General features: G+C 39.3%; 1 protein-coding gene and 1 long non-coding RNA gene across 4 annotated transcripts in view; one reads left to right on the plus strand and one right to left on the minus strand.

Annotated features, from left to right (window-relative positions):
* The window catches only part of INTS7 (integrator complex subunit 7), a 44,274-nt gene continuing 19,500 nt past the window's right edge, over positions 1–24,774 (minus strand). The window contains exons 15-21 of one of the 3 annotated variants that reach the window (XM_075412945.1): positions 23,896–23,999; positions 23,435–23,503; positions 22,184–22,316; positions 21,116–21,214; positions 20,138–20,323; positions 18,905–19,222; positions 1–116 (exon numbers count right to left, since the gene is read on the minus strand). In XM_075412945.1, coding sequence (XP_075269060.1) covers positions 18,935–19,222; positions 20,138–20,323; positions 21,116–21,214; positions 22,184–22,316; positions 23,435–23,503; positions 23,896–23,999 — 879 coding nt within the window. In that variant the 3' untranslated portion in view covers positions 1–116; positions 18,905–18,934. Of the gene's footprint in view, positions 117–11,649; positions 13,984–14,677; positions 19,223–20,137; positions 20,324–21,115; positions 21,215–22,183; positions 22,317–23,434; positions 23,504–23,895; positions 24,000–24,774 lie in introns of those variants that run through there. The other 2 variants (XM_075412946.1, XM_075412943.1) reach the window with 2 other exon arrangements.
* On the plus strand, positions 6,875–17,796 carry LOC142360474 (uncharacterized). The gene is made up of 2 exons (XR_012763083.1): positions 6,875–7,136; positions 17,469–17,796. It is a non-coding gene; the product is annotated as an uncharacterized LOC142360474 (long non-coding RNA).

Raw genomic sequence — 24,774 nt, forward strand, 5'->3', positions numbered from 1 at the left:
TAATAACTGGCAGATACAGATACTGACATTAGCAATCAGGTGATTAACTGGTATCAGGGATTGCTGGAGCTGATAATTAAATATTGGAGCTGTCTCCCACTCACCTCCAAACAACCCTACAGACCAAAAACACAGAAAAAGAAGGTTAGACTTCTTCCTGCTGATAAGAAGGAAAAAACATGTTATTACTGGGATGGGGATGTTACACAGCAATAAACAAGCGTATCTGTTACATTCAGTTACTTTAAAAAGTTATCCTAAACAGTATCTAGGTTACTGCAAAGGAGCTGCACAGTCCGGAAGATTCTTAATTCACACAGGCTGGCTTTGATGACTGGCTGCAAGATTCGAGTCAGGTTTTAGTCATGAACTCCTTGAGAGTCTTTTGAAGAATGTAACGTTTTTTTGTCTCTGGGTGCACTTCAAGAAGTGATTGGCCACTGTCATGCTCATACGCTACCGTTCAGTGGCACATATTTGCATTCCAACTTTGCCGTAGCATTAGAGCTGCCTGCAAGTGTAGCTGCAAGGAGGGAATGCATTGCAGATACTGAAGCAGTCCATGAGTCACAGAGGCATAGATAACCATAATGAAATCCAGGTTCAAAGCTGTAAACACCAAACCAACTAAAAGATTTGTTTCTGGAGTTCAGAAACAGCAAGTTTTGGAATGCCTTTGAACTTCTGGCTGGGTCAAAGATTGGGAAATAAAAAGCTGCTTATTTGTGCAGACCAGATTCAGTCGGTTCTCCCTGCTTGCTTTCCTTGTAGCAAACTGAAGTCACAGATGCCATATGGATGGGGAAAAAAAAAAGGGTTACGAAGATGCACTCGTGCTGATAACACTAAAATCAAAACTGCCTTTTTAAAATAAAAAAAATCATAACGGCCTGTCACACAGAGAGCAAAGAAAATGGCCTGAGAAATCTCAGAAATTCTACAGAGCAGAAAACAACTACTGTTTCCAACCTCTCTTACTTGGGAAATTGTATAATTTAAAAAAAAAAAAGGCACGACAGAAAAGATTAAACTATACAAAACTGCCATGAGGAACTACAAAGACGGGAGCATGTGCAGAGCACAGATTGCTGGAAGATGCATAACATGAAACAGGGCTTATGCTCCAGGGAGCATAAATCCAGAAAGCATCTCAAGTGAGTTAAGTAGTTAGCATTGGATTTGGAAAAATAAGAGTTTAAAGAAGCACCAGGAAGAACTCAACAATTATGTTTTCTATAGGCTGCAATAAAGAAAGAAGGGAAGAGAACTGATAAGGACAAAAAGTAAACAAACAAAAGGGAGGAAGTTGTGGGCCCTTTAATAAAAAAAAAAAAAGATATTAAATTTTAACCTCCAATTCTGAGCTGCTTTACAGAGTATCAAATACCCTGGTGTGGAGCATTTTTGCATTGCTGTCTTCAGAACATTAAACATTTCATTAATTTTCATAACAGTGAAACCTTCCAAAATATTCTGTAACAGTAGCTTCCATTACGTCCTCTGTATTGGAAGCAAAATCACCTCCATTCTCCTAGTATATTCTTAAATTTAAAAGACAGTATCAGTCACTCCGTCTCTACCAGCTGTACCTCAGAAGGAATGGAGGAAACATGCTTGTTCAAGTCTCTTGATCTTCAGTGGCAAGCTGTTCTTGCATCTTTTCTCTTACTCATCCAACAGTAGATCACGCTTTTTAAAAGCTCTACTCTCAGTAATGTTTTAGCTATGTGAGTTCCTTTTGAAGGCTCACATCCATTTATCACATACAAGATGCAAAATCCAGGCCACTTTCCTTCCTTTTCTGATTTTTCTCCGGGAAGTAAATATTACCAGGCTATCTGACCTTTTGGTCAAAGGCACTTTTATTTGCGTCTTAATTCTTTTAAGGACACTTCAGGGTAACATGAAGGAGCTGTTCAAATGGAAGTAGATTGTGGCATTGACTTTAACACTTGTTACATTCCTGTATTTATGTAAAAAGGCTTTAAGGGACCTGACAAAGGGCTCAGCCCCTTACCCCCCCTCCAGTTCCCACATGCAGTATCCCTCACCAAGGTCAGCCAGTGGCAGCCGAGCCAGCCTTGCCAGTTCTAGCACAAGAGTTGTCATTCTTGCTCATTTTCTCTAATATTTTAAGCTCTTGTTGAGACGCTAAGTTTCTTTGCATTAAAAAATTATAGACCTCAGAGAAAGTGTGACCAAAAATATCAGGCTCGTGATAAACGCACGCTTTTTGTTCCCCCTCTACTAGCTTGAGTTGACATCAGACCTCAGACAGTGTTAGTTCTAATAAGACGGCAGGATGACAAGTTAAGGTTTTGAGTTGTTTTAGGGCCATTTTTTTTCCTGGGAGAAGGTGGCAAAGAGCATTTCCTGGTTTTAAACAAACAATTCATATAAACACACAACCAAATAAACCAAAGAATACTAGAAGTTACTGCTAGGGTAAGACAGACTAAACAAACAGAAGGTATCTTTGAGGTAAACACAAATAACATTGAGGTAGCAGTGTCATACTCTTTGAACCCAAATCAGTTTGGGTTTTTTTTTTTTTTTTTTTTTTTTTTTAATCAGGAATAATACTATGCAAGTTGGATTGTTACATAGTTCTTTGAGTTCATATTTCATTCCAAAATTCTTTTAAGCCTAAAAGAGACCAATTAAACATTTTATAACTGGGTATTATTACATTTGTAATTTTGGTCTAGGGAATTTTATATAGTTAGACATAGACATGTCTATACATGGATGGAAGAACAAACTCTGGCTCCAGTGAGGAAACATCCCCTCGCATTCCACTCCAGTACAATGCTTGAAGTTCTATCCAACACAAAGTAAAAAACAAAATTTGACACACAGCTTCTGGGGAGAGCAAGCCAAGGACACCATATGACACGGCAGACACAGCTACGCTAAATCAGTAGACACATTATCGAGTGTAATACTGGGAAAGAGAGAAGACCGCTCGCATCTAATGCTGGGTCTGGCTATGGTCCCACCACTCTGTCTAGTAAGTCCTACAGCAAAATGGATCTTTATGCAGTGAGATATCTCAGGAACACATGTGCTGCACTCTCCCTGTTCTGCACTTCAGTTTGAGCTCATCTATTGGATTACTGCTGCTCAATTTAACTGGCCAACATAGTTGGGCACTCTCTACATGAATGTCTTTTTGTCCCATTTGATAGCTAATTCTCATTTATCACGGGTTTTCCAACAGTTTCCTGAGGCCAAGACAGTGTCAAATAGATTTGCTGGGTATGGACACATATAAAGTGATAGTTTGTAAACTTTTTCAGGTGGAGATTATGTTCTAAAATTCAGAAGTACCAAAGAAGTTCTGTTACTTATTATTTGTCAAGGGTTTGTTTTTAACTATTTTTGGACACATTTGTTTCCTTCGTAGCACAAAAGCAGTGAGATAACCGTGATCTGTACTACTTCCACCACAAAGATTCTAAAGAGACTCTAAGTATAAGCTACAGAGGGGGACCAAGCCATATGATCCTTTAGTCAATGCTATCCTGATCTCCCAGAAGCATTTGTGTAGATTCATGTCTGCATACACTTACTCTTTCTACAGCATAGAAAGACCAAATTGAGGAATTTTGGAGCTGGATAAGAACAGCACACTCATCTTTGCTCATAACCTTCACCATTTGTAAGAAAGGTGGAAAAAACAGAATGCATCAGATTTGGACAATTTGCCAGTTAGTCAAAACTAGCAGAAGGTGAGGCAGATGTAAGCATCTTCCCTTTTCTTATACCATCTATACGCAAATTTCCTAATTTTCCACTTGGGCAGAACTTGTTAGCCTTTACAACAATGCCACTCTTGGATTTTCCATCTCAATCTGTTTAACATAAAACGTGTACATCATCTTTATAATTTTTGTGGTTACTGTTGGTCTAGCATATCAGGAATATAATTCACATTTTGGCGCGACTCTCAATATTGCAGTATCCTACTGTATACATCTCCCAACAGGAAAAAAAAATGTTGTTCCTGCTATTACAATGCCATTTCATCCCATACTAAATTTTCCCATACCAACACCTGTATCCGTGAGCTGAATAATTCAGATGTCTTGAGGTGTTTAATTTCTCATTAAAACTAAACTGAAGACTTTGACAGAGACCGCTTATTAAAAGATGGGTAACAGATACACCGCAATGCAACCAGCTGGTCAACAAGTAACGCTTTCATTTGTTACTGGATGTAATGTGTTTCTGCCTTACTGCGTGTCAATCAATGGGCAGCTTAAGTAGAGCTCAACAAAGCTGGGTTCTCATTTCAGTTACACGGGTGTTTTTCACTCATTGACACTACAATCACTGAGGTAAGTTTGAGCTGAGGGTTTGCTTTTGGCTTTGGTTTGTCTGGAGCTTGTTTGGGGGGTTTTTGTGGTTTTTTTCAAAGAAAGGAGCTCTAGTAGCTCAACCACTTATTGAATCTTTAACCTCTGTGTTAGCTTGGTTATGAAATCATTTCCCCATGACAAATGGATGTAGTTCAATCATATCTACAGAATCATATTACTTCAGGCAATGATGATATGCTGATTATATATAAGCTTGCCCTTTGCAAGATTTTTATAAGCCTGTAAAGTTTGACTATGGAAGCATGGTACAGACACAAAGACAACCTGTCTTTAGGCAGATGAGACTCCTGACATTTTCTAGCTATCATACTGTTTTGCAATTAAACATTTTAAAAAAGAATGTAGTAAAAACGGGGGCTTGACTGCACTGAATTAATCTCTGATATCTACTGGCAAATTAAGCACTGTGCTGCATGGTCCTGATCATAAAGACCACATCCTGTGACATCAGTCATCAGATGAAGCTCCTATTTTCTTCAAACCCGTTCATTTCAAGTCAACATTTACCAGACTGGTTGACTTGGGTTTTGGTAAACTCTTATCAACATCCAGTCAGTGTTTGCAGATCAAACAGCAAATACAAGAGAACTAAATAAATATTTATCACTGTTATTAAGATGATTCTCACACTTAAATCCCTAGTGAACAGCTTGTTGTAAAATTGAAGAGGTATTCAGACTACTTTATCCTTCTTATGTTTGTTGGATTCTACATCATTACAAGCCAAAATTAATATTGATGTTTCAGAAAAGTGTTTTGGTTTTTTTTTTTTTTTTCTAGTTGAAAAAGAAAGTAAAGAGTCCAATGTAACAACAGCAGATGCCTTTGTGGGGGAGTCCATTCGTCCCTGTGCTGAATTCCAGTGACTTCAAACAGCACTGTGCAAAGTGCAAAGATCCATCACATTTGAGCTGACCGAAGAACTGGGGACAAACTAATCAGGTCTGATCCAAGGTCCACTGAGCATTTCTAGGAAGTAGGTATTGTAAAATAAATACCATCACTGAAATTTGATCAGGACCGAGGTCTATTAAAGAAAATGCTTTGTCTTCCTTCTGCCAATTTAGCACCATTTAACACAGCACACAAAACCCTTGTCTTACAATGCCATAGGCAACTTTGCAACAACTTTGCTTCGCTTCCTCAAAACTATGTTTAACTTGGTTACCAACAGAGGGTAATGATGACTACGTCCGTGTTGCGAGCTAGTTACGCAGTTTTTGCACAACAAGCTGAAGCTGACCGAAGAAATAGCGCAATACTGGGAAATCCAAAAGGAGAAGTCACATCATAATTTGCATTTAAGCTACGTGCACCCACACCCTCTGCAGTCTCACTACCTGCTTGTTTCATGGCTGAAAAACACTATTGCTGAATGTTGTCTGTTGTTAACAGCAATTAATCATTTCCCTGGGAAAAGTTCAATTAAAGCTACTGTTTGCACTGGTTAATTAGTAATCATTAATTAAGTTAGATAACACTATTAGTTTGGCACTAAAAGGTAGCCTGCTTTATTTTCTCTCCAAAGTTAAAGATGTAGGAGGAGGTTAAATTTGAGAAAACCCTTATACATCTTAGTTACAGTTTCACATTAAGTTTATCATCCTAAGGCAGTAACAGTCTCAACATGCATTGGAGTGAGAGGAAGGGAGGAGGCTGCATTACAACTGCCATGTTACATTGCTGGTGTCAACAGGAAGGCCCCTTCCTGTCCTATCCAAGCTAGGCCACTTTATCTCGACTTACACTAGCCAGTAGCAAAGACTTCAGCAACAGTCATCATCAGTTGAAGAGGAATTTTAATCTAGAAAGATGAAAGTAATATTTTTATATACTTCTGACTACAGATACCTAAGACCAGTTTCCTTAAGTCTGTGCCACAGCACAAACACATCTGTAAGGGACAAATACTCCGTATTTTCATGCCATAAAGCCAAGTGCTGCCCAGAAGGTCTGCAGGTTGGCACATGAAATAAGTGCTGGAAATTGTCCTTCCCAAAATACCACAACTGTTTATCATTAGTGTTATTGATGCATTTTAACTTAATAAAATGTTATAAAAGCCATTACACCATTATTAACTGTAGCTAAGAAAAGCAATCCTAATGGCATGGATGAATCCAGTCAGACCACAAGGGATTACATAGCTTGATTTGCTCAGCCTAAGTCTCATAGGAAAAGGCAGAGAGAAACAAAACTCAGGCTTCAAAATGATCAAGACATAGCTGTAATGCTACTTTTGTTTAGACTTATGAATCTTCTGTGTCTTTAGGAAAAAAGTGATTAAATAACAAAAAACCACAACAGAACCTCCCTTTACTACACAGAAGTGATGCAAGGGGAAAAGAAAAAACCCTTCCAAACATCTGCTAAACTATTATCCCTTTTTCCCCCCGTATACGAATACTGTGCCCTCAATGGTCCCAGGTTCACTGATCTCCTTTGGACACAAATACACCCTTGTTGATCCCACTTGGCGCAGGCTGTGGCTGGTCCAGCCTGCCAGTGGCTGATACCTACTGCCTCACACTGTCTCAAACACCACAGTTTCACCAAGGTCTCAGCTTTCACCTCTTAGCACTCTACAGCCCCAAGGGTTCGAATGGAAGCTGGGGCCAAAGAGCCCAGAGCAGGAGGCAGATGAGCACAACCTGGTCTGACAGCACATCCGAGTAGAACATACTACCTGCAGCATGCTTACCCCAGGACGCTCACCACATTGCTCAGATGGGGATGCACGCCCACCTTCAAGAGGTAAAAATGGTAGTTAAATGAAGTCTGCTTTTTGGTATAACTCAGGTCTTTCCGCTTGCTTCCACTAATAATTGTTAAGACTGTCAGACAGCAGTGAAAGTAGATTGGAGGAGGGAGAGGGGGAGGAGAAGAGGAAACAGGCTAATGTGTTGAGGTTCTGAAAAATCATCAAACAAGATGGGCCTTGCGTTAACGCTGAGTAGTAAAACAATACATCACAGCAAATTCAGTATCATAGAACCATAGCTGCTTATCACACCGAGCTGTGAGAACTTTGTACTGACTTAATTGAGGTCAAGATTTAATTGCATGTCCTTTAGATAACATTTCCTCATGGCAGCATCTGTCTAAAGCGAAGACATGAATTCAAACCTTTTAGGCCAAAAATTTACAGAGAAGCAGAAAGTTCCAGTCAGAGCAAGAATAAGAAAAAACTAAGTACAAAGTTATCTTGTCATAAAATGTGTCCTCATTTGCAAACTGTAAGTAAGGATCAAACTAATAATACGCTGGAGAAATAGCTAGATACAACAGTGTAGGCTTGGGTATTTAACCTTCTATTCAATGTTCTTTTCTCTGTACTTGTGTATTTCAGGGGATTCTTGCCTCTCAAAACGAGCCTAGCATCCTCATTTCCATTCTTAATACTCAATGATGACTGGAGTTAGACCTTTATTAAAGCAAAGCTACTGAAGATAAACACAAAAATAAAATCCAGCAGTCGAACAAATTGTATTCGATTTGTTACAGCTTGTTAGTATGGATTCTCAAGCTCAAGTGGTGAAGAAATAGGAGATGTGATGGGGTGGTACCTTAATTCCAGGCCTGAGATCATCAGCTGACAGACTAGTAGGGAGCAACCCTTGACACGGGAATAATCTGCAGCTGAATCTACCATGCCCAGCTATAAACTGTTTCTTTTCCTGAAGGCAGGGAGGAGCAGAAGCAGTGGCTCGAAACCTTCTATTCCCACATCAGCTATTGCTGTATCAAGCTGGGGTGGAGGCCAATAATTTGAAGTATTGCAAGTTATGTTGCACATTCCACTCCTTACAACACACGCTCTTATTGTGGTAACTTCTGTCTCCAAGTGGAGGTAGTATAGGAGTTGTTACATACCTTAAACATGGATCATCTCTTCCCTAAGGATAGAGTACACATTAAAACCAAACAAAAATACCCCCAAACCCAGAACAGCAGTCATTAGATGAGGCCAGAAAAACATTCCCTGGGCTCCATTCTCATAGACGGCAAAGGCAGTACCTAGGACTGCGAGCAAGCATAAGTTACTCGTGTCCCAATCTGTAGCAGAAAGGCTCACATTCCAGGTGAGGAAATGCACTTAGATCACTGCTATTCATTATGCTGCCAACCGCCTTAACACTTGCTCCTGGCCACTAAATTCTCCCAGTGAAATGTAAGTAAGGAAGAGAGCAGCCCTTCCACAGCCTGGTCAGGCAGAGGGTGTTGCCCACTGTGAAGGAGCAAGGGTGACCCCACCACATACATGGGCATTTCCTAGCTCCCTCTGCTCTTCCTTCTCTGACGTAAATTCCTAAGCATCACAACTTTTGCAAAGATAACTTACGGGAATGACAAAAGAATCATTGGGTATATTTGGAAGGAATGAGCGCAAACACTGTTGTACAGGATGACCTGTTAGAAGCTACAGATTGTGTCTTGAGGAGATGGATGAAAAGGTGCAAGGCAGCAGCTGGATAAAGACACAACTGATTAGAAATCCACTTGTGAATTTGGAGAATGCAGGCAATAGACTGCAGGGAAAATAATTAATCAAGTGTTTATATAAGATTGCTCAAATATACTACATAATACACTCTAGAGAAGCCCAAACCATTGCAGGAAGTCAGGAAGATATGCAAATCACTGCTCTAACCAACACACCCAGAAGCAGTCATTCTTCACTAATATTTACTAGAGGACTCAGAAAACACCACTACTTGACTTTATGATCAAAACAAAAAGATAAAAACATTGACTTGCAACTTGAGTCTTGCAGTCCTCTAGTTGAGATCAGCTGCTGCCAAAACCTCACGCTGTCTCTGGTCACTACCATTAAAAATAGAAGACAAATGAAATATCCTTACAAAATACAATGGATTTATATTCTGTTCCGATAGGAAAGTGATGAGTGCCACAGAAAAACCTATATATTTGCTATTTTAGTTGAAAGCCTGTATTTTCCAAATATTCCCACTGCTTTTCAGTAGAATCTCTACTTGGTTGACTATTCCTTTCTAGGTCTTTGTGCCCTTGCTCAGAGCTCTTCATCCTGTGAGCTTTGTTGCTAGGATCCTACCAAGCCTGTAACAGCTGATCTGGTTCACAACGAATTTATGCTGAACTGTTATAGAAATCCTACAGGGTTTCTACAAAGGTCATCACAATGTACACAAATCTATGTTCATTTATATCCTTTTATCATGCAAGACAAACAGTATGAATCACTGATTAAAAACAGTTCATGTGAACCTAGGTATTATATATACGCCAAAGCCTACTTTTATATAATCTGATCGTACTGGTCAGTGACTCCATTATGCAGGGAAACGTGAGCTGGAACACTCAGATTTTTCAGACCAGTCTACAGTTTCACATATAAAGCCATTTGCATGCACTCAGTTCCAGGCTAAGTCCACTCCTCAGTACAAGTGCTGTTTGCAGACAGAGTTCAACAAAGCTGCCTACACAAATGCAAGAAATCAATTTTTGAATTTGTGATACATTGCTTTTGGACTGGCCATTAAAAAACCCCAACACACAAACAAGCCCAGGAGCATGTAAACTGCAGCTACTGCTACCAGCTAGATTAAAAATAATGCTTATGAACAAGATTCTAGTTTTAGCAGTTCAGAAGTACTAACTCTGACACATTAGACTTGATCATCATGTACACTTAAATTAGTCTCTAATCAGTAGTTTCATTACTTAGCATAGGCCTTTTGAGTGTACTTCTTTAATGCACTGTTAACATCTCCCCCCTCCAGAAACTAAAATGCCTCAAGAACCTTTTCAAATTCTCTTTCAGAATTCATCTTTAACCTTTGCTATTACAGAGGTATAAATGTCTTTAGTTTCTCTAATTTTCCACCCCCCTTCAGAGCAGCAGTTGCTTACACATGCACAAATACTTTACAGACTTAAATTCTTGAAGAAAAGGTACTAAGCTTTCATGCATCCCCAGCATACGTCAGTAAGTTGAATGCCCACTCAACTGTAGCTCTTTCTACTCCTAGGTAGTCAAAATAACTGAAGGAACAATTAAATAATGACATAATTAATCAATCACAAGTAGCATTCTTTCCTATGATGGGATTCTTTCCCACTGCCTGGATAACACAGGTAAATATTTCACTGTGTCAGGTTATATGTCCTGCCAGGCTTGTAACTGAAGTGGCCTGGAAGTTTTAATATTTTAGAGTGGCACAAGTGAGTCACGGTCTCGACTGCCTCTGCCGAGCATGAATTATGCACCTGGTTTTAATAGAAGTCTAATACAGAACTATAGCAGAGATCCTGTATCAACCCTGCTACAGTGTTCACAGGATTTGTCCTACATTGAAAGAAACTTTTGTCTACATTCTGTTTAGAAATTTGATTCTTGTGAATCCATCGAGGCTGTTGAGTAACCAAATCACTGGCAAACAAGTTATGTCACAGGCAGCATGGCCGTAGATTGCTGCTCTCCTGCTGGACAAGGCCCTTTCCATCTCTGTCCTGTGATTTCAGCCGTCAATTTCTCATTACCAGCACCACAACTAGTACTAAGAACAGGGACAATCAGTGCTCTAACTGCTGTGACTAACCCAGGCTCCACAGCATCTTTAGAAAACTAGTCAGTACCTTTCCTTGAGGGTAAAGGACAAAATGAGTTCTGTTTTTATTCCCAGTGATTTCAATATTTCAAAACTCTACTAAGTAGGTAACTTCATTAGTTATAATCATTTCTATGAGCATAATCAGAGGGTGTTGAGTTTTTTCCTCTTCCAAAAGGTGAAGATGAGGAAATAACTGCAGTGACACAAATTGCTAACTTGTAATCAGCTTTTGTCAACTTGCAAGTCTCACTCCCGGAAGTGCTGCCCACCTCCCGCCTGCACTTCTTTTTCTACAGGTTTGAGCAGAAGACACTCGGCTTGTAAAACTTGGGTTTATTTACCATTCTGCTGTTCCTTTACTGCTCTAATGGCCAAATATGTCAGACACATCCGAGTAAGACTGGACATTTGAAGGCCAAGTCAAAGCTAATTGAATCATCTAACAATATTGTCAGAAGGACAGATTTTACTGAACATTTGGTTCTTGGTATTTTTTAAACTGTTATTTGGTTGTTTTTTTTTTTTAAAGCCACACTTTGTGGAGTCAAGTACTAAAAACAAAAATGAGGAATGAGATTATGCAAAACATGATTTATGGCTATCATGGTTGTAGAGATGCAGCTCAAACTAAAAACTCAAGAGATTAAAAGTGGCATTTTAAAAATTTATTCCGATTACATAGCAGAGCATTTGAAGTGGCCAGTGCCAACTTCTCCCTGGGCTGCCTTGGAGATGCTGGAAGCAGTCTTAAGATTTACAGCAGGAAGAGGGTGTCAAGTTCCCAGCAGCTTTTCACATCAGAGAACCTTCTGCTGGCAGAGATGAGAATGTAAGTGGTCAGACGTGGTAAGAACTCATGAATCAGAAAAACTACATTATGTCGCAGGTAAACAGTGGCTGACTTGACAGTAGATTATTAGCCTGTAAATGCTGTTGTTAGCCATGATGATAAAGGCAGCGCCCAGGAAGCACAAAGACCAATGGAAGCCGAAAGGCCCATTTCAGGTGACTGGGCAGGCATTGCAGGGGGCTCTCCCATCTGTCTTGTCACAGCAAGAGCCCACCGTGTTTATACTACAGAACAGGCTTCAGTGAAAACAAATTTTAAGTTACCATATCCCTCTTGGTAAGCTGTTTTCTGGTGAGGTAGTGTTTACATACATACATAAATATATTCATTGAATCATCAACATTTCCATCTGCCATTTCATATGCTCCTATCATTAAAGGACTGGCCTGGACATAAGTCCCTCGTCTGCACCACTGTTTATTGTCGAGAAAAGTTTTCCGGGGGGGTGGGAAGAGTGAGAAAGATTGATTCATCAGCATGGCACTTCAAAATAGTTTTTCCTCAAAAGCATTACTACCATGCAAGATTTGCACTGGTTTTGTTATCTCGCAAAGTTAAACTACTGTAAGTATTGCAAAACACCTAGTAGTCCAAGGTTGGGACCTTTTTCCTACACAAAAAGAAAAAATATCCCTTCACAAAACAACAGCACAGCATGTTGTAGTTCATAGCACCAATGAATTTCTAAAACTCTGAACAGCAAAGCATAAGGAATTAGTGTTTTGGTTTGGTGTTTGTTTTTTGGGGTTTTTTTTGTTTGTTTGTTTTTGTTTAAGTGGGAAAGCCAAAACACAGTAAGTAGGTGCTTTTCTTTGGGTCAGGCTGAAGCATCAAGACAACTAAAGGTACAGCGTTCAAACTATATTTATGTATCACCCCCACTCCCCCCAAAAATAAAATTCAGAGTATATTTTTGTTTTTAACCTAGTGTATACATGCTAATAGGAATACAAATCTCTGTAGGGATCCATTGTGTGGGCTGTACTACCCAGCTGCACTCAGAATTAATCCTCTCAGAAATTACTACCCAACTCACAGAGACTTTGCACTAAGACGCAAACCCTTACAACAGGCGAAACAAGGACAGGTTCTGCATCTCTCACAGGACACAGAAGACCGTCAGGTAAATCTTTTCCTCTGCAAGGATGAAAGTGCTCATCAGTTCTTTAGTGGTGACAGACAGAGACACAAAGGAAACAAACTATCAGTGTTTGCACCTTGCAGACAGGATCATTTCACACTGCTTCACACTGTCAGCCTGACAGCTTCACTAAATGAGTTACAACAATTAGCACAACTAATTACAATAGGTTTTGTTCCTTCCTCATTAAGTGAGGGAAAGAGACCTGAAGAGGTCAGACAACATTTTTTGTGAATTACTACAAGTCCTGGAATTTCCTGTCTGTCTGAGGTGGGTGACTAGCTCTGAGACGTCTCCATCCATGTTGCTTTTCCACTTTACTCAGTGGACAATAATGTAGTTTGAACATTGTCATTTGTAGAGACCAATTTCTGCAAATATGTAACCATGAAACTAGTGCCAGTGGATTTAAGATTAAGTGATAAAAGCCTGGCTTTAGCCAAAATTTCCAAGTGTTCATGTAGGAATAACACCAGTATAACTAAAAAGTGATGTGAAATCACAGCGTTGACATCAGCACAGTTCAGGATTATGTAAAACCAGATGAGTCAGACAGCTGTCCTTGCTCTGGAGCAGGTGAGGTGTGCTTGAATATGTCCTGATCTGCCAGCAATACGTATGGGCAGGAGCTAACATTTGCGAGCAGACTGACAACTCGCTGCAGGCTTGGCCTCATCTACTGCTCCAGCGAGGGCATTTCTCCCCTCCTGTTGCCTCACTCGTGGGTGGTGACTCACAGCAGACCGGAAGGCCAGACAGTTGGCTGCTAACTTCTGCCGTGATCTCTGCCCTCTCAAACTGGCCATGCAGAAATGCCACAGTTCAGATGTATGTGAACAGATTGTTCCCTCCAGACTTCTGTTAAACGCTGAAATATACCACAGATGCATGGTCAGGCAGTCCAACACCTGATTATTACTTCTAGGATACACCATACGTCTTCCCCAGCATCCTCCTTGTACTGGCTCTGTTGATCCAGTTACTGCACTGTCAGCCAAGACAAACCTGCTGGTTCAGCTGGAAAAAAAAACCCTTTTAACTGGATAAACTCGTGATCTGATGCAAAGAGCAAAGCTGGAGGCAGGAATGAGCAGCAGCGAGAGCCCCCTTCAGCAACACCACACACCCAGACTGTTAAGCGAAGCATGAAACTGCATCCTGAAGATTCACCAATCATCTTTGGCAGAGTCCTCCCATCCACATAACCGTTCAGTTTATATTTATATCACTGACAGCCTCTTCTAGCTCAACGGCTACTCATTGGTTTTGCCCTGTAGTTAGAAGCTGTGTGTAAACATGGACAGCTCTTAATTTCAAATTAACTGTATTCCCAAATCTAGTACTTCTAGTAAGCAGGGATGGGATCTGTAAGATGGACTGCCAGCAAGTCACATCCTTAAACTGTTGAGCAAATCAGCCAACCCACACAAATCTTTTTTATCTTCTTTGAAGCCTTGTAGTCACCACTGATACCCATAAAAAAAAATCCAAACAATTGTTTCTATTAATCAGAGTTTAAACCCCAAACTCAAATCTGAGGGAATGCGACTGTAAGACTCCCTATCAATTAAAAAAAAAAAAGGGATTATTTTCAAGACTATGAAGTAGCTGTGGCCTAAGTCTTAATTCTACTGGGTCACGGGTTCAGCACTGACAAAAAGAAAAGTCAGCTTTTTACTACAGTCAAGTGTCCAGTAGACTAAAGAGTTTAAGACACTGCCACAGGCTCTTTCTAGCCTGTGAAAATTTCTCTCTCAAAATTAATTGAATGCTTTTATCTTGTCTAAGATCCTTGGATCAGGAGGCTGAGGCTAACTGAAAACTCCATTAACATACAGCCAAGATGTCCTTAATTTCCAATAGCACTGCTTTGGGCAAGCAAGCGGTAGATAAAGACTTTAGCCTAAAAGCAAATGAGAACACCGAGAAGATAATTCCTATTTCTCAGCACTGTGCTGACAATCAGCAGAGCAGAGCAACAGATTGTTTCGAGAAGGTACTGCTAAATTAAAAGGGCACGTGGGTAAATATGCTGACCAAGGAGACAGCAAAGCACTAAGTCAGCAGAAAGACAACAGCCAGAAAAGAAATACAGCTACTTTGAAAGCAAGATGCTTCCATACTATGTTGTATGAGATCTTTCTTTCCCTATATACATACACTCACACATATTGAACATCATTCAAGAGATGTTAGAAATTAAATATAAGTCATTCAAATCATATCAATTCCTTCAATAAGTTTTTTTTTTAACTAAAGTTGTGACATCACTGAAGTAAATGATTTTTAGAAGTTTATGCATATGTTTAAAGGACCACTAAACTTGCTTCTAGACCTGTCCAATTCCTGTAGAGTTTCACAGGATTTAAGTCAAATATATATACATATCCACTATCAAATGCAAAAACCTTAGCTAAATAAAGGTATTTCAGTCCTCAGGTAAAACGAGTACATATCCAAGGAAACAAAGATGGTAAGAAAGGGAAGTCTAAGACACCATGAATACCCATGATGAGTGCAACTTCAGGGAATCACTTATGAAACACACTTACATGACCTTAGCAGGAGATGACACTCTAAACTCCAGAGGAAGGCAGAATTTGGCAGAGGAAATTCCTTCCCTACCCTCAACCTCAACCTTGCTGAGTTCCACATTGCCTTGAGCAAGAGATCAGTCAGGAACCTAGAAATGACATTTTCTGGTATGTCTGAGCACAGGTCCACAAGAATGGAAGTAGTAAGTACTTCCGAGAGTAATTGGCTACATCTTCCACGGAGAAGTCAGGTTAAATTCCAGAGCCTAAGCACCAATTACTATTGCCATAATGCAGAACTGCACATATTATTAATACCTCCAGTCATTTTAATTCTATCATCTCCACCCTTCCCCAGACCAAGAATTTATCAAAGCCAGATGAAATCATATCTTAATCATTAAGACTAGACGATGTAGCTGCCTGCATAAGCCTTTTAGTTGCTTGAATTCCTAGCAGCAGCCTCATGACCAATGTTTAGCCACTGCATATTTTCTTTCTTTTGCCAGTAAGTGAAAAAGATCTGAATTGTCTTCCATTATCAGTGTGCAGCTACACATAGTGATCAGGTTACTGTTTTGTTTATTGAGAAACGCTAAGGAGATTTAATTTGGGTCCATACCATAGAAGTACTTTCTAGATTTTTTGTTGCACACCTTCAAGTATGGGCACCAGAAACAGAATGCAGGATTCAAGCAAGATAACCTCCCTGTTTCTATTAATAGACAGGTATCACATTCACTGCTGATAGCTCCAACAGCAGCTTTCTGTACATTGCTGTAACTGTAACAGCCTTCCTCACATCTCTTTGGGTATTTTAAGTCATTGATTTCTATGAAAATCTTGGTTGCTGTCTGCCAAATGTATTTCACAGTGTATCAGGAATAAAAATACACAGTGTTTGAAAACAAACACACATCCAAAGAATAACCTCACTACAAACCCCACATAATGCAAAAAACTGTGCTTATGTAAAAGGACAATTTAGTAACAGGTCTAGGATCTTTCCTGATCAGCACACACATATAACCAACCTGCAAATGAGCCAGAGTTTGTTAGAAATTCAGATACTTGCACAGCAAGCCACCCCCCTACACAAGCTAATTTCCAATAAATACTAGTTGCCATTTTCCAGAAGACATTTACCCTCACCCTGCAATCTCTCATACCTAGTATCCAGATTTTCAGACTTCAGTTATTATTTGCTTGGCTCCAAAACTCATACAAGTTCCTGGAGTTCTAGAGGCCTCTCAGATCAGGTGAACAAACTTCACTGGAGAAGGAACAGTTTTTTTTCAGCTGCAGCAGGGTTAATCTTACTGCTCACAGATAATAAAGCCTCAGGCCAGATCAGGGCTTTCCCTGGAGAAGTTTTTTCTACTAGGTTTCTCTAAAGTTTAGCTTTGCACTGTGAACATCATAGGACTTATGAGAAAAGTCTGCTCCCCAGTGTGGAAATTTCGCTTCATTTCTGAGTTGTTTTGGAATGTTGCCATCACAGGTTTCCAGCAATATCAGTCAATAACAGAGCAAGAAACACACATTCATTCTGCGGGATAAAAAAACCTGTTTGACCTCTTCGTCTTCCCCCCCCATTACAATAAGGAGGGTTTTGTGGTTAAGACACTGATCTATGACTTTAATGAAAAAACCCAACCAACCACAAACAGTTCAGATCTTCAGTCTGACAGACTGCATGCACAACACTAGGTTGAATCACCTTTCTGGATCATGTAACTATACGTAGCTATAAGCACATGTATGCATGTGTGCATATATGCAAAAAACTAAGTATATAACCATAAAAGTGGGGACAGAAACCCACCATATTCTTCAGCCAGTTTGTAGGATACCAGTAGTTGTCTCCTGCACAAAATAAAAACCAGATTGAAGAAGGGTGCTGGTGAATTTTCTACTAATCTTGTGAGTCTATTTCCATCTTGCATCCCAACTATCTTTTCTTCTTAGGATTACAGCCTGACGAAGATGTTATGAAATCTACCATGATCACTTTTTTTGTTAGTTTCAAGCCAAGAGGAAGAAAGTTGATTTCTTAAGCAACTATTACAGGAAAACAGTGAAAACAATTCTTCATCCAGTTGTGACAAAGAAATCTAGGCTTATAGCAATTCATTATCATATTCCCTGCATATAAAGCAAGCAGAATCTGCAAGCTCTAGTCAGCTTCTACAGTTAAATCAACTAGAAGAAATAACAATATCTTACGAATTTACTGAGAAAATAACAATGAAAATTTCTGCTCCAATGAGAGGGATTAAACCATTTAGAAACTGAAGTCTGTAGTAAGTGCCATCCTTCCTCCTCCCCATTCAAGTGGGTCCTACTTTCCTGCAGACTGATAAGTGGAGATTATTTATGAGGACCAGGTGAAGGACATGTTATGCTACCTATTGCCTGAGAGTCCAGACACAGGCAGAGTTCAGCCTTTTACATCTCAAAGGGAGCATGAAAACTATGTATGAAGCAGCATATTTCCAAAATTATTCTGAATCAATTTCCAGTACTGACAAAATTCTCCTTCAAGTTATCCTGTAAAAGCAACAATTAAGACTACTACATTGGTCAAAGAATACACAAGATTACAAAGCTTTGGTATATAAAATTCCTTTTTAAAAAACAAAGCAGTTAAAATGAACAACAACTTGCAAGTTAATGTCCCTCTTAAAAGAGCAAACAAAAACCCAAACAAAACCACAGCCTTCTGAAATACAGATACATCAAGATCTAAAAACAACATAGTAATATTTTCTGTATCATTTGAGAAACAGTTATTGTTCCCACCTGTAAAATTCTGCCTCTTGTACGACTCCCAGGACAGCAAGCCCTCAAGCAGTCTCCTACCTCTACAATGACTGGGTATGAGAAGTGAGCTGCAACTTCTTCTCTTTCACATGCATGCATCAAATGTTGCTGATGAACTGTAGTAATACACATACACCAGCCAAATATTGGATGTTGTTATTAAAACATCAAAAACCCAAATCTCTGGATATTCCTGCCAATTCCTCCACATCAAGACACAGACTTGGATTATACTCAGTTCTGTATTAACTAGCCAAACTGTTTACCAACGTTCTGCAAGTCTAACATTAGAACCTACGTGCTTCAAAACAAGAAAGTACTAGCCAAAAAGCTGTTAGTGTCCCCTGCTATCAAAGTTTCTGGAGCCTGCTGTAACAAGTTTGCAAACAGAAGTGAACAGATCAGGTAGAAGTTCTTTGTTCAAATTTGGACTTGTGCTTTTAATAGAGTTGCCTCTGCTGAATCAAGTTCAAATTCACCCCAGATAATTTAAAAAGCAACACATTGGCATCTGAGACTTTCTAGGAGCAGGTTAAAATTCTAGGTCTTTCAAAAAAAGTGTCCAAGAAAAACTGTAATACCATTGACGAGGACAGAGTCACTTCTTGGAATTAAAACCGTGAGTATGCTGTTCTTTGCTGTTGCTGCTGTGATGGCGGCTGTCCTTGCTGTTGCTGAAGACGAACCTGTTGGGAGTACGGATCCTCAAGAGATTTAACAAAAATAGTTGTTTTAGGCCCAGTTTTCCAGACAATACCATTCGAATCTATTACAGAGGACTCTACAGTGATGTTGTGGGTGCCAAGTATCATGAAGTTTAACAGAAACTGAGTGCTGAAGTAGTCGTTGTGTGGTTCCACCCTCTGCTCCATTTCATTGGTCATGTTGTCAATAGGAATCTGAGAACACATGGAAGGTTAAAATACCATTTCATACAAAGCTGTTAAAATCAGTCTTCTGCGCTCCATTTGAAGGAGAGAAAAAAAGATAAAAATCTTTGTCCTCAATTCTCCTAAACCAATGCATGTACATGTATGAGCCAGCTTGACATGCTTTTTTCATTGATGAGTTATTTTTGTATCTGTTAGCAGAAGCAAAGTAGCTAACAAGTCTTTTTCTCCCTGAGGTTCTAGTTTTCCAGAGTAAAATAACATTACACACTTCCTAGTCCTGTCATTGTTCTACAAGCAACTGACTTTTCTCTTTCCCCCCTCAAAACAATCCAACACACAACTACACCCTCCCAAACCCACCAATATAGGCCTTTCACTGAGTATCATGCATTAGAATCTGAATTTCAGACATGCATTCTTGATAAAACTGTTGACTTGAATTTAATATGGATCTCCTCAGGTGCTATTTAATTTGGACAGCCTGTCCTCCCTATTTCCATAAACAAACAAATAAATCCCCTTAAATGAGGATTAAGAGGTTCCAGAGACTATGTGGTAGAAAACAGCCTACTCCTGCCTTTTTCCCGTTTTGGATTTCATATGATATATAGCTAGGTTGAATTTTCCTGATCTCAGGAAGATTCCTAATGACTTGTTCTGAGCACCACAGAGTCTCTTTGGTCTGGAAAAAAAGCTGTTACTGAAAAGGTATCAGCACATAGCAGACTTAAAAATCCCAGATCCCTTCCATGCGCTATGCCTGGCTCCCACCAGTGCTTGCATATCAACTGGAAGAGTGAGAGGATTACGGAAGAACCCATTCTTTTCAACCTGAAAATTCTGCTAACCAGAGCCATGTAAGAGAGCAGGAAAATGCAGCAAGAAAGCTTAAGACTCCTCGTAGCTCTATTCTGTTCATACCTTATAGTCCTGTCCAGATTTGCCCTGCAACACTGAAGAGACGTTTAGACAGACCGATTGGATTTTACGGAAAAGGCCTGGTTTAGATCCATGCTGAACCACTCCTTCCACCTTTAGGGCCAATTGCTGATTGTTCTGTACTGCAATAGGTTCTGCTGGGTTCCTCGGAGATGGGGATAGAGCAAGCTGAAACACAAGAAAACAGACAAAAATGCAATTTTATGACTCCAGAAAAGCAAACACAATTCAAGGATGAAACAGAACACCTTCTTAAAGAAAAATTTCTGTGGAGGGGTTTGGTAGGGAAACCAGCAAACAGAAACACAGAAGTTATATCTGAGACTCATTACTACAGTAATTAACAAGCATCATCAGCAATATCACATGTAGTCTTTGTATCGGTTTCATTAACTGCACTTCTTTCTTCAAAAGAAGCGGAAAAAATCTACAAAACAGCCACAGGTAAGTATACTAAGCTGAAAAAATTAATACAACACAAAAAGAGTAAATATTAAAAATCTTAAGGCTTTCACTTTTTGCAGAAAAAAGGAGTACTTGAGTAAAAAAAAGTATGACCACTGAAGCTCACATACAGCCATTCTTACTCAGTCAGCTGATAAATACTACAATTCTCTTCCAAGAAAGTAAATGTTGCTTTTTAAAAGGAAAAACATTACAAAATTATAAAAGTTGCCTTCCCAGCACTAGAACGTTATTTAGCTTTGCAGACTCAGAATCAATAAAAATTCCAGCTAGATTTTATCTTTAAGGCTTTGCAATCAAAAAGTCACAGCCTAGGGGTTCTTAAGGATCATCTGTACATATTCTTCAAGTTATTCCTAACAGACAAGCCCAGGTGCTACTTGCAATTAAGTATCTTTACCAAAAATGTTGAAGCCTTGTGCCTTCAGTAAGGCTTTTCTCATGAAGTAAAGACTCTATAAAGAGAAATTTAGGCCAGATTTGAGAAGTACTTACCTTAATACTTGTAGACTGCAGCTTTTGAAAAAAGTACCTTTGAAATGAAAGGGGTACCTTCAACAACGCAATGACAGCATTGCACAAACAAGCTGTGTGCTGTAAGAAACAGAGAGAAAACAATTGTGAAAAAAATAAGAGTCAGTAGAGCAGGATCTGGTTGAAACTCATGCACAAGCTCTCAAATACACAACAGTTCCCCTCCAAGCAAACAAGACTGGCATCTACCACAACTTCATGTGGTGCAATAATTAAGTTTTAAGCCTCTTGTCTACTCTTCCTTTCCCCACTGCATTACACCATCCTTCTGGCTGGGATGAGCCAAGCCAGTGCTACTGAAGTCACCGAGCTGCCCTGGTACGGAGCCAGTGACAACTACAGTCACAGGGCTTACCTTTGCTACGTTTTACACAACTCATTGTTTTATTCTACTTGGAATCGGTATGGACTGCTGAGTTTAGAAACAAGGCAAATAGATGCCAGCCATGTCAACATTTATGATGTTTACTAACAGTAAAAGACAAAACCATACTAGCCCTGTGAAGGAGTATGTTATCAGCTCACTGTTTGCATTCAGCACACTTTACATTGTGTTCTCTGATGACCTGCATCGATAAAAGAAACACTATACTCACAAAAGCAGTATTAACTGCCAACAGCTCAGCGACTGACATCAGGCTAGTGCTGGACCCTCCAGCACTGTATGCGGCAGGGGAAGAATTCCTTCATGTCAACAGCATGAACAAAGAGAAGCGCTTCAGCATTTGAATGTGAGTGTGGTGAGAGATCTGACAAAGAGTCGATACTACTTTCAGATGTCTTATCAGCATCTACTACATGCTTAGCATCAGAAGTTTTAAAACATTATTTTTAAATCAGACCAGTAACATTATAGATGTCTTAGCAAAGCCTTTTTTGAAGTATTTTGGAAGTACTGAGTCTTTGTAGAGACCATTCGTGCCAGTAAGAGGTTATGTTAATTCAGGTTCTTGACCACAACAGATATATGGAGTTGCCGAGTTTTTGGAACCTTTGTCTACAGAATATACATTTAAAACTGTTACTTGCCAAGTAAGACACAGGAGCATACTTCCTGTTGAGAGATTCCACTTCTTCCAGTACATGATTAAATACAGACATCATTCTTCTTTCATATTCACTTTCAACAAGTGCTGTTCCATTTGAGCTATATTCCTGGAAACTTCAAAAAACAAACTTTTCATCATGTCTGACATACTTTCCTCAGCAGCATCTGGGAGGCTCACCCCCAGACAGGCCCAACAAGACTATCCTCTGTTACAACTTGAAATCCATTAAGCAGTAACTGTATCTTTCGAGCTTTTTACTCTGATCGTTTATTATTTTTCCACTTTTGCCCTTTACTTTGAAACCCCTTCTTAACCACAGCTTACCCACCATTTTCTGTCTCCACCCTCTCTCACTTGAAGCAGTTACAGGTCTAACAGACTCAGCATGGTTAATTCCCCTGGCTTTCATATAAGCCTGCAGTGCCTATGTTTTTTTTTTTTTAAAGTCTCACAACTCAAGGAAAAGTGAGAATGCCAGTTAGAGTTAAGACTAAATCTGGAAGTTTATGATCTCATGCTTTGAATACAATTCCATCTCATAGACATCTAACAATTTGAAGTCCACAGCTTCAGACTTTTTACAAGTATGATTAATACATCTTCTAAGCAATGCTTAATGTATGATGAATAGGACGGTCACTTAGGATGTTCACTTTTATTTTCAGTTATAAAATCACACATTTAAAAAGATGTTTATCCACATTGTGTTCCGCTTAATCTCAGCCAGGGAGTTTTAAAAAGTAATTCAAATTCATACATACTTCAACATGATTTTTCTATTGGGTATAAGTTCACTGTTAACAAAGGGCCAGAGATGATGGATTTACGTTAGCAGTTTAAACTCACTTAATGCATATATTTTCAGGACTCTGAAGGAAACTAATGTATGCTTACAGGTGCAAACAGTAAGTATGGGAGCTAACACAGAATGACACCAGTTAAAATAGGTGGCTAAAGAAGAGATTAAAGGTTGTTTTTTATTTTAATGCAAGTCTATATTGAACTCCAATACAGCACTCCAGAGCAAAATCAGTATAAAATGCAGAACTCAAAAAACAGTCCCTAGCCTGCCAGGTATAGCACAGCAGCAACAGGTCCTCAAGCCTGTCCAGAGTGCAATTAGAAGGGTCTACTGAGAAACTTTCTGAACATTCTTTGAATTCCTAGGCTTAAAGCCCCAAGGATTTACAAATAAATAGCAAAGGAGTAGAAAGTTAACTATCAAGCCTACCTTGCAGATTCTGGATCCAAAATCAGAGCTTCTATCGCATGTGAAATCAACAGGCAGCTCTGCTGCTGTCTGGTATTAATACTAATGAGTTAAGACTTACAAAGTTGGCACTTAAAACAAGAAATGTGGTACATTTACTGGCACTTATCCTTATTTCTCTAGCTTTTATAAAGAAATCCTGCAGTCATTACTCCTTTCGTAAACACAGAGCAAGAACTATGAAAATCCCAAGTTCTATACTGTTGCAATTTTTGTGTCATAACTTGTTCATGAAAACGTTCCAAACCATAGTATGGAAATGTTTACTTCCAAATACATTTAAGCAATTGGTACGCGATTTTTATGTTACTAACTGCTTCAAAATGACTTTGTGTCAGTCTTCACAGAAAAGAGGATTGTTAAGCTTCACGCTGTCCACGTGAGCAGGGAAGTGGACAAATTCTATGACTTTAAAAGGATACAGTTCTACATTCCTTAGAGTTGCCGAGTCTGCATCAAAAGATGACTGATACAGATCTCCATACCGTGTAGCCAGATTCCGGAATTCCTCCATTGAGTGTTTCATCTACAGAGACAACATTACTAGTGAAAAAATAAAAGCAAAACAAACCAAACCCCACACATTCAGAAAACCACTACACTATAACATACTGCAGTGAAGGAATAAGAAAACATACCCTGGCAAAATATATAAAGTTCTTGCTTCTTCATACAGATTAAAAAAAAAAAAAAATCACCAAATTTACAGACTATTATCCAGACTATTATCTACATGTTAAACAGATGTTTTTCCTGTAACACATCAGGGTTAAAAATAAAGCAAAACAAAACGCCCCCACCAACCATGTCCCCCATTCTCTACTGGTAAATCAAACTGCTCTGTCTTTGAAAGACTATCCACTGACTCCTCCTTGCAGAATACACGCATTCTAGAAGCAGACTGTCTTGTTGTTCTGTACAGTATCAAGTCAGTTGCCAACACTCACCAAAAGGAGTTGCAGTACAATCCCAAAGTATATGTTCTTGCTTAGTGTAATCATAGTATCCGAGATGTTTCAAGACAAGGTGTGAAAGGTCTTGCTGCAAGTTTAGAGCATACTGACTGGCTTACTACATGCATATCCTTGGAAGCTGTGCATGCACACGAATGTATGAGAAAACACACGTACATGCCTAACTTCAAAATATGGCCTGCTACAGGCAGACATTTTTATAGCCACAGGCAAAACTCAAGGCCCACTATTTAGCAAAACTCATCACTACCACTTTTCATTTCTTTCATCAGATATGTTTGCTGGGATGTAAAATTCATACCAGAGTCATAAACGTAACTGCGCAAG

Source organism: Opisthocomus hoazin, chromosome 2, assembly GCF_030867145.1.
Source record: "Opisthocomus hoazin isolate bOpiHoa1 chromosome 2, bOpiHoa1.hap1, whole genome shotgun sequence".
NCBI classification, from domain to species: domain Eukaryota; kingdom Metazoa; phylum Chordata; class Aves; order Opisthocomiformes; family Opisthocomidae; genus Opisthocomus; species Opisthocomus hoazin.